Source organism: Phoenix dactylifera, chromosome 13 (assembly GCF_051530095.1).
Source record: "Phoenix dactylifera cultivar Ajwa chromosome 13, Ajwa_hap1_PhDact_Kaust_v1.1, whole genome shotgun sequence".
Taxonomy (NCBI): Eukaryota; Viridiplantae; Streptophyta; class Magnoliopsida; order Arecales; family Arecaceae; genus Phoenix; species Phoenix dactylifera.
Window position 1 is genome coordinate 17521784 of NC_143202.1, and position 11068 is coordinate 17532851.

The following is an 11068-nucleotide window of genomic DNA, read 5'->3' on the forward strand; positions in this document are numbered from 1 at the left end:
AGGAGGTGATGAGATACTTGCAAGGAACAAGAATTACATGCTTATATATCGAAGGTATGATAGTCTTGAGATGATTACCTATTCAGATTCAGACTTTGCTGGATGTGTAAATAGTAAAAAATTAACATTTGGCTATTTGTTCCTATTAGCTGAAAGAGCAATCTCATGGCAAAGTGCCAAACAGACTAGCACTGTTTCATCCACCATGAAAGCAGAATTTGTGGCATGCTATGTGGCCACGGTTCATGGTTTGTGGCTGCGTAACTTTATCTTGGGACTTGAGATTGTCAATTCTATTGCCAGGCCGCTGAAAATTTTTTGTAATAATACTGCAGCTGTTCATTTCTCCAAAAACGACAAATATTCTAATGGTTCTAAGCACATTGAGCTTAAATATTTTGTCAAGGAGGAAGTTTAGAAACAATATGTGTCTATAGAAAATAAAAGGACAGAGCTCATCATTACAAATTCTTTGATAAAAGGTTTACAACCAAAGACAATTAAAGAGCATGTTGAAAGAATGGGTCTTTGTTGCCATAATGTTAATTGAGGATCGTATTATGTTTATTTCTTTGACACTTGAAGCTAATTAATTATGTTTCTGATTTTTTTATTCTTCAAATGTTGTACATGCATGAGTTTGAATGTATGACCACAGGAATTGTCTCTAACAAAGACATAATGTTTGACCATTATGGATACTTCTCATTTATGGACTGTGGTTAAATAATTTGCTGATGTTGTGGTACTTGGAAGGAACTTTGTCACTTTGGAGATATGGAACCGCCATGACTCGCACTAGTAAGTTGTTTAATTATGGTATTATCATGATCAAACTAATTGTGGATTGGAATGTTGTGCGCCTAATGTTATCTCATTCTGTTCAAATAAATATTATGATCATATAGGCCAAGTGGGAGAATGTTAGATTTTTTGACCCACATGACTAGTCGTGGTTGATTACTGTATGGTTACAGTAATTGACTCCTAGAGAAGTTGCTGTAACTCCCTTATCTCTGATGGAAAGATAAATAATGAAAAACAAAATGGTCTCTCTCTGCATATTTAAGAAACACAAAAATAGTCTCCATCAGAGATGTTAAAACAGTGTCAAGAGGGAGAAACAAATTTAGACAATTATGATTATTCAGATCCTGTGAATTTTTGTTAATATCTAAGTCCATGAAGCTGAAACAAGATCTGATTTATTTGTCCTTTTACTTGTTCTACTCTCATCAAATTAGCAACAAACTTTAAAGTGTCGCAGAAGAGACATGTTTCTTTACTATTATGAATCAAATTGGGTAAAAGATAAAATGCCCATATCCGAGCTGCTATAAGTTTTGCTAATTTCCAAGAATTGATCCAAATTGAAGAGATTTTGTCCCAAAAATCTAAATATTATCCAACTTCAAAAGAAAAAAACCACTGAAATCAGATGCTATGTGTGAGGATTTGTGCCGGAATATGTTTGGTTTTATATCGGCTATGCATTGGGTAGATCTTGAGTACTTATATGGGGCCAAGCAATCCAAATAATATCTACCGACTAGCATTTTTGGAGGGAGGTCCTGGGATGTTACAAACTGCTATCAGAGTGGATCCGATCCATAACCTATGTGGACTAGCGGTCACTGCAAAACGAGTTTACAAGGGCTGACCATAAGCTGATTGTGGTGCTTGTGATTAGATTTAAATAGATTTGGACCTTTAGCCTAGTGGAGACGCTGAAACTAAAATGCGCGGAGTATGTGAAGATGTATGTGCTAGGTAAATCTTGGATACTTATACAGGGCCAAAAAATCCAAATAATATCTTCTGGCTAGCCTTTTTGGAGTGAAATCCTAGGATGTGGCATCATGTGGAAAAGTTATGATTTTTGAAAGTTGGGCATCACTATCAAGTCGTGGCTCTTGCTTCCGAACCTCATCCAGACCTGTCCAAGATGACCAAATCAATCCGTGGTGGATCCGATAATCCTTTAAAATCAATATAGAATAAATACAAATTACATATCAAGGAAATAATAACAATAAAATGATATAGGGGCAGGGTGCAGTTCTTACCAGGCCTTGGACAGGTCCAGTCCGAGTTCATGTATTCCTCTACTCAACGATCATTCTAATGTGATGCTTCTGAACACAAAGTGCTGTCCCTTGAAGTGTTATGGATGCACATATCAATCTTAAATCCAAAATTTGCAGCAGAGCAAAGGCGAGGTCGGGCCCAAAAAGCTTCAAATCCAGGCCAAGGTAGTGGCCCATTTGCTTTCTTAATGTTTCATGCTCCAACATAGTAACATCGTCCATGGACCGTGTCCAGCTTAATTTTTCCGCTGGAGGACTCCACATCTCTTCTCGTGGTTGATTTGTATGGGATGAACGGGTCAAGAACGGGGCTTGATGAAGAAAATGAGAGCACACATGCCCAAGGATGTAACCGTGTATACTTATTAACATACGTGAGATTACGGCTCTACATACCCAAGGTGATGCATGAAGATTTTTGGGACAAAATCTCTCCAATTTGGATCAATTCTTGGAAAATTAACAAAATATGTAGCAGCTCGGATAAGGGCATTTACCTAATTTGATTCATAATAGTAAAGAAGCATGTCTCTTCTGGGCCACTTTAAAATTTGTTGTTAATTAGAACGGGAGTAGAACAAATAAACATATGAATAAATCAGATTTTGGTTGATTTTGTTTCAGCTTAATGGGCTTAAAAAGATATAAGGCCAGGAGGCAGGAGGTTATCCATTGACTAAACAATTGGTTCGTTCAAAAGGAGAAAGAGTAAATTGACTTCTATTAAGACCTCTTCTTGGATGAGGAATCAAGCTTGTTAAAACCATACTTATAGATCGAACTACTGGAGTACCCTATCAACGGCTTCACTCTGAAGCAAAAACAGGGGCACTACTAGAAGTATATCTTCCATATCAAGATCGTGATTCAGATCCAAATACGAAGCTAAAAAACACTAGAGCAAGCACCAAAAACATGCATCAGATTAGGCATGGCACTACGAGATTGCAACAGTTCTCAATCATCATGGTGAAGTGTCTCCCATGCACGGGCTTAAAAAGATGCCAGGGTAGGAGGCAGGAGGTCATCCATTGACTAGACGATTGGTTTATTCAAAAAGAAAAATAGTAAATTGACTTCTATTGAGACCTCTTCTTGGATGAAGAATCAAGCTTGTTAAAACCATACTTACAGATCGAACTACTGGAGTACCCTATCAATGACTTCACTCTAAAGCAAAGGCAGAGGCACCACTAGAAGCAAACCTTCCATACCAAGATCGTGATTCAGATCCGAATACGAAGCTAAAAAGCACTAGAGCAAGCACCAAAAGCATGCATCAGATTAGGCATGGCACTACAAAATTGCAATAATTCTCAATCATCAGGGCGAAGTGTCTCCCAGGCACCTTTTCAATTTGTCCATGTCACATTCACACGTTTTAGACCTCTTAAATTTGGGCCACTAACCTCCAATGAAGAGGAGATGACACAAGATATTAGGCAAAGTCCCAATCGGTAGAAGAGAAAAAATTGTGCAAAATATTGTAACTAATTTGTATCATAATCATTCAAACAAATTTATCTCTTGTCAAATTAGTAATCAACTGCTAAGAGGGCCAAAAGAGCACATGAGGAAAGAATAGAAGCAAACCAAGTGTGGCATGTAGAAGCAAATGCAATATAGGCCTTTGTTATGGTAGAAGGAATTTAAGGCCAAGATGTATCTTGCTATCTAGACTCTAGCTTTCTTTTTCGAATCGTATAAATCCAATACAGGTGACATAGTGAGTAGCTACTGTACATTGAGGATGAACACATTCTTAAACATAGATATTGGACCAAGCATCCTTAAGAACTTGTGGCCATTCATTGCAAGATATGTATTGCAGATGTGTATGTCCAAGACTAATGTTGAGGAAAAAGAAAGAAACACAGCAAGAAACTTCTTTGCCTTTAGACTTCAACAAAGAAAGGAGGCAGCCCGTTTCATGCCTGCGATCATATTGGACCTAAAGTTTGGATTTTACTTGATTTCCAAATATCAATTTTTTGTATTTATAAAATTTAAAAATATAAATTTAAAGGATAAAACTTTTAGATGCATGAAAAATTTACTTAATTATGATTTTATAAGAATATATCATATTTTTATTTTTATTTTTAGGAAGAATTCATATTTAGGTGTTGTGCAATGATTTTAGTCCTGTGTCTAAATATGAGAGGTGCAGTATCAAATATTAAAAGTATGTGTATCTACAGTTCAATAAATATATGTCAATTATTTTAAATTTATATATTGCCCATCTCGTACTTATACCTAGGGCTAAAATCATCCCAGAACCTTTAAACATGTATTCTTAAAAAAAAAAATCTGATCTTTTCTCGTGAAGTTGATATTTTTTAAAAAAAGTTTCTGCAGAATTTATAAAAGCTTATTCACTCGATTACTTATTGAAATAAGCATTGAGCCGGGATATGTAATAGCCTAAGAAAGAGAAAGAAACAAAAAAAAATCAGACTCAAAGTTTGAATTTTCAATTCTATGATTTCAAGGAACTTTTACGTGCTCTACTGTTACTCCAAAATTGATACAAAACAATTATTAGAAGGAATTGAAATGAAAGCAAACAAGGAATTGAAATGGAAGCAAACAAGGAATTGAAATGTTGACATCTGATGTACAAATATCTTGACATGCAACCAGCCAGGAGCAGGATGTGAACAAAATGGCTATGCACAAATTTAGAGAAGTAGTTCACTTATTAGAGAAGAGCGCACCTACTGATCTCACTTTTTGGAAAAAGATAAGAACTGTGATACTTATCCTGTTGCATCTCCACAGGGTTATTAGAATCAAGGCAAAATACCATTATTAGAATATTGGAGGCAAAATACCAAAGGCACCTGAAGAAAGTAGATTTGAGCTACTGAAAATTTAATGATCCAGGATATTTTATCAAGTTGATATTTGACAACTGAAGAGTCCATTCAATGATCCAAGGAGAACCTTAATGGCTATCCAGATAGGGTTGTCAAGCAAATAGATCGCTCGAGAAAAGTTCAAATCAAGCTTGGTTTGAAGCTAAACATACCTAGCTAGAACAAGCAAAATAGGCTCGAAGTTAATTTCACGCTAGGTCTATAATTGTCTCAGCTCAATCAAGTTCCGCTTAATAACACCCAGACTTATCGAAATTATACAATATGGGTTTTATATATAAATAGATCACTGGAATAAAATTTTAGTTGATATAGATTTTTCTTCTTTGCATTAATTAACTATTAACTTAGACTAGAATCAAATGTTTTTGAAGCAAGCTTGAAACCATTAATCAAGATTTTATTGAAGCGTGAGCCAAGCTTGATTTAATCTCAAGATGAGTTCAAGTTTATTTAGAATCATCAAGCTGATCATGTAAACTTGTGTTCAGCTCCATTTGAACTTAAGCTCAAATTGAGCTTGAAATAACATTAAATAGGTCAAGCTTGAACTCGAAATCAATTTCAAACCAAGCTTAGACAAGCTTGATCAAGCTCAGCTTGGTTACACTCGTGTCCACGACCATCAATGGAGAGAGCCAAGAGTACAATAAAAAAAATTGTGTTCATCACTGGCATTTGTTCATTCAGATGACAGCATGGATATGGATCACAAACATGTTCACAAATGCCAGATTGTTCGCGAATGCAGATACCAAGCTATTAAGAGATGATAAGTGCTCAAAGATATGGTGTAGTAGAAATAAGGAAAATATTCTTAAACCTGAGTTCTTGTTGGTTCCATCTGTTCTGGAAGCTGCAGCAATGCATCTGATAGCCACAAATGACAGATGCTTTCTGACCTGAAAGTGGATGGTGAAACTTTGGTTTGAATGTTTGATAGACTCAAGGGAGCCAAGGCATATGAAACAGTCTGTTTAAACCTAGATATTAAGCAGATCCTTTAAAGAGTTGTTATCAACAACTTGGGAACAAGGTGATTTTGATGGAATTTAAAATCCACATAGATCTTTGGAAGATCATAAGACAAACAAATGACAAGGATCATATATTAAAAAAACTCACAGAAAATGTTACATGGTACCAACTGATGTTTTTTTTGTATTAAAAATATGAAGAGAGGCTGAGAAAACAATATAGCCCAAAAGCCTTTTGATTTGACTAGGGCAGAGAATAACAATGCACAGATGGCTATGATACAAAAATTAATATGTTTCAATATATATATATATATATTAGAGGATGACTGCACTCTCACTTTTGATTGCTCCACTTCTTTCATCTGAACAAAGAGGGAAAAAAGGAGTTAAGCCAATAGGTGACTTGGTAGAGATGCATGTCACAAACTAAGCCCTGGAAAATAGTTGAATGTCTTATTGGTCGATTAGACATCCATCGAGTGTTTCCTTTATATGTGATAATCATAGAGATTCTTGCATGCAGCATAACAACATCCACCCAGATGATGATGTCTCCATCCCTTTGCTTTTTGCTTTATCTACCAACAGACGTTACAGACCAATAAAATTTCACTATGTTCTCTGCTATTGCTATTCATAGAGTCAGTGGCTGCCAACATCCAGCTAAATAGAGATCTGAACACAACAGAAGCTCTCCAAAAATGCAGAGAATCTGATCTACATTGGTTGGAGTTAATTCCTGCGGAGCGCCTCCCATGCATAAATGAATATAATGCTTTAACTAAAACAGCACAGTTATAAAATCACATAGAGCTCCATTATATACACATCTAAAAGGAGTTAAGTATTTACATTGGAGGATGAAAATTCAAATTAACAGGTTCATGCTGACAGAAATTTGCAAAAGGAAAATAACTCCATGTGGCATGGGTCGATCTTTTTATATGTAAAGCTTTTCTTTTTCCTCCTTTTTCTCATCCGAATCCACAAAAGAAATGGTGCATGACTTCAGTAAGCTTGTCAAGTGATTCCATAGGAGGGTGTAGGCTGATAACCCTGGGTTGATGATGAAGTAGATGTCGTGTTTGGCATAGTGAATAACCACCAAATTCAAACTTTCAAAAGGAACATAAGGTAGAATACGTGTGCATATTACCCTATTCAATAGATGATTCAGCTCTTCGCCTGCGCATTCGAGCTCCCCAAGATAGGTTATCCTCTGCATCCTTGTTCATGCTCCTCCGCCCTAACTCTGCAATCTGATCCTGCCAACGGTTCCTCCAACCAGATCTCTCATCCAACTCCTACTCAGAAAATGACAACAACAGCAGCAAAACTTCAGCATATAGAAAACTAAAGTAAAATGCCTTTGGTAAAGACACTGAGAAAAGAATGATGGAGATCACAAATACTAACAAGAAAACCAAGTACATCGGAATAAACAAATGGTGATGCAGATTCTGATCACCATAGAGGTAAAGGATCACAAACTGGTTAACTTTCTTAAACATAAAATAAATAGGAGTTGGTAAGGTAGACAAATAGCAACATAAATATAACAATAAGACAAATATGAAAGGCAGGATTCAAGCATCTGAAGCTCTAAATGCCCAGGTGAATAAAGTTGAAGGAGAGGTAGCATTAGCACATTAGCTGGAGACTACAGAGTTCTAATAGTAGAGTGAATGGTGCAGACACATAATATCAACTACAGTAAGGGGCACACAATCACATGAAAGAACAGGAAGGGGAGGAAAAGAATTAAACAAAGTTACGGATGTCTAAATATCTGAGGAGGTATCCAATAATTAAGCTATGACCCAGTAAAATACAATGCAAAAATGGAAAATCAGATTATAAGAATAAAAAACTTCAAACTTAACTAATGCTTAAATAATTAGTTAAGAGAGAACAGTTCTTGCAACACAGATTACCATAATAAGATATTCAGCCACAGAGAGCAAATGAAGAAAATCAACATATCTTCTATCACTCAACAGATCAATAAAGGATCACAAGCAACAAGAAGACAAACCCCAAAGACCCTCTAGAAATTCAGTCTTTTAAAATTCAACAAACTTCGCATCATTTTAGAACTTTGGTTGGCAGGTCAAGGTAACCAAAGACTATTATTAAACAAATCAAATCCACGTCACCCTAACTCTGTTTAAAAATATAAGTATTCCTGGAGCTCCAAAGTAGCTTCATTTAACTATTAGTCGACAACCATAGCCCACATATGGATGACAGATGATAAAAAAGTACAAACTCTTCTAGAATGACAGACGTTCTAATACCACTGACTTCTAGAAGTCCTCTGGAGAGAGAGAAAGAGAGAGAGAAATCTAAGAGAATATTCTTGTAAATTAAAAAAGGACACAACACTCCTTTGAGGGCCGGATCAACTTTCATCAATGATTTAAAGAAAAAAGTCGGAATTTTTAACACGAAACCTGAATTAACAGATAATTCCTGAAATCAATGATTTTCTTGAATGACATAATAAATATCAATTCATACATGAATCTCTAAAGAAATCTGTACTCTTTCACACACAGCCAAAAAAAAAAGGATCCCAAAAGTCTAAACCTTGCTTATTGGAATAAAACTATAGAAAAAAAAAAGAAAATCTACATAACCAGATCAAATAACAAAGACTTTAGAATACAATGAAATCTTCCATCAATTTAGATGAAACCCAGAAAATTCTGTTTCATGTTGGCAAAAAATGTAGCCTATTAATGATGAAGAGCACCACCACAGAATTAGATAATTCTCAAAATGTAAAATATTATAAGAATACCAATCATGTAAACTTCTGATAGACACAAAATATTAGTTGACAAAAAGAAACCATGTACAGGATCCACATATATTTGCATAGTCAGCAGTTATTAAAACTCTTCAAGACTGTCAGATCTTTTGCCACCACAAATTTCTCAGGCTAGAGAAAAAGAACAAAATCCTAATCAAGGGATAACTTTCATATAAAGAAGGGAAAAGTTTTATAATATGGACAAAATAAGGATAAGGCCACCTTCTGGACAACTACATCGAGGTTTAATTCCAGGCACCCGACCCACTTATTTTTGTTGCCTATATAAAGCCATCCCATCAGGTCATGATGGTCCCCTTCTCCCCCATCCTTGTATATAGTGTTTCTTCTTATTTTTCAAAAAAAATATATATGTAGTAAATCTCACCTGAACTTAAAAAAGGATCCGAACTCATACATACAACAAAAATCAAAATCATGGAAACCCATATTTCTCTTGACTCAAATAAAACTTAAGTGCATAAGTAGATCATATATTGGCTCTCAACTATAAGCAACTTTTCCATTATTTTTGATGAAACTGAGATATTTCTCTGCTAGAACTGAAGAAACCAGATTTCTTCACCCCATATTAACAAGTAGAAATATTAGATAATTCTGTACAATCATCATATCATACTTCTAAGCTGAAATACCCAATTCCTACTAGAACCACATATCACAGATTCTCCGAAAGCCCATCTTTTAATCTCTCAGAAAAACAAAAACCAAAAAAAATTTCAAGCAAACACCAAAATCAATAAATACATACTCAGAATTAAATTTAGAAGACAGAAATTCAGATAAGAAACCCCGCTACATAATTATCTGACAAACGTAACATTATAGATAGTACAAGTTGCATAAAAACCAAGAGTCAAAATATAATAGTAAGTTCTTTTCAGAAAACAGCATGATTCTTACGAAAACCAGTACACCAGTTACATATTGCAGCAACAAAAAAAATCCAAAATTGTTCTGATTTCTACAAATTCCATGCCAATTTATATCTATCGAATGCAAAGAAGAGAATCAAATTCCCGCATGCTAAATCAGAGTTGATTAAATTACACAGCTGAAAAAATCCAAATGCTAAAATTCAAACTTTCTAGCAAACCACGAAAAGTGTTTCAGATCTCAGCAATGAAAAAAGATTCCGACTTTCACAAATTGCTCATCACAAGCATTAAATTTTTATCATTTTAAATTCTTGAATTCAAGAAGTAATGGAGGCAAAGAAACCAAATTCACCTCGTCCAATCGCCTCCTGCTGGAGAAGGCAAGATGAAAGCCCCGACATAAATCGCAGTCGTAAAGCGCCCTCCGGCCGGGGTCGGAGAGCGTCTCGTAGGCCTCCTGGACCTCGATGAACCGTCGGGTGTACTCCTCCGTCCGGTCGGGCGGCGAGACGTCGGGATGGTACTTCCTCGCTAGCTGCTTGTAGGCCTTCTTGATCTCGTCGTAGCTCCCGCCTTCTGAGATCCCCAAGAGCTCGTAGAGGCTCCCCTTCGCCCCCACGAACCCCCCTTCCTCCACGGCCGCCCGGGTCCTAAAGGAGGAGGAGAAGGAGGAGGAAGAGCTGAGCCCCGCCGCCCATCCCCTCTCCCTCCTCCTCAGAGCCACTCGCCACGCCCCGCCGTCGCCGCCGATTCTGGTGGCGGGGAGGTGGGCTTGGAGGTGGTTTGGGCAGGGATGGAGGGCTCGGCTGCTGCTCCCAGGAACTACTACTCCAAAGCTCATCCTTTTAGCTCTCTTTCTCCGTACTCTCTTCTGTGATCTCTCTCTTATTAGTATGTTATTATGATGCCTGCAGCTTGGAATTCTTGCGGCTTAGTGGGTTGGCCACCAAAGTAGTATGAAATAAATAAGGGTTGGGGGAGAAGGGCAGATTGGGTTTTGGTCCCTTTCAAGATCTGAAGATTATCCAGCTGGAGATAGCTGTGGTTTTGTTATTTATAAATTTACATACTTTTTTATGGTAAAGTATGTACAATATTTTATAGAGAGCGGTTAGATTACTTGCTAAGAAAAACGATAAATGTAAAATATTAACTGAACTCATCTATGGGAACAAAATATAGGACAGTTTATATTAAAAAATATATATATATGTCCATCAAATACATAAACTTTTCCTTGGAAAAGTCCGAAAAAGATAGTACTGAAAGTTTTATGGAAGGTAAATTTCCTATTTTATGCCTTTTCCTCACAATTCTCACACTGGGAAAACTCCCATAAAAAATATAATAATAATTGGACTTTTGGCACAATATAATAATAATTTTAGCTACTTGTTTAGGTCCC

The 11068-nt window shown here is 36.3% G+C and overlaps 1 protein-coding gene across 1 annotated transcript; it reads right to left on the reverse strand.

Moving 5' to 3' along the window:
• Positions 1-6744: 6744 nt before the first annotated feature.
• LOC103723182 (chaperone protein dnaJ 20, chloroplastic-like) lies at positions 6745-10620 on the reverse strand. The gene is made up of 2 exons (XM_088709947.2): positions 10016-10620; positions 6745-7253 (listed from the first exon to the last, which is right to left on the reverse strand). The coding sequence occupies exons 1-2, from the start codon at positions 10502-10504 to the stop codon at positions 7107-7109; spliced, it is 636 nt and encodes a 211-aa protein (XP_088566073.2). The 5' UTR covers positions 10505-10620; the 3' UTR covers positions 6745-7106.
• Positions 10621-11068: the final 448 nt, after the last annotated feature.

Coding starts and splice junctions, on each gene's coding strand:
- LOC103723182 (XM_088709947.2), bottom strand. CDS start 10,504: ATGAGCTTTGGAGTAGTAGTTCCTGGGAGCAGCAGCCGAGCCCTCCAT. Junction 7,254..10,015: donor GCAGGAGGCGATTGGACGAG/GTGAATTTGGTT, acceptor TTTTCTGAGTAG/GAGTTGGATGAGAGATCTGG.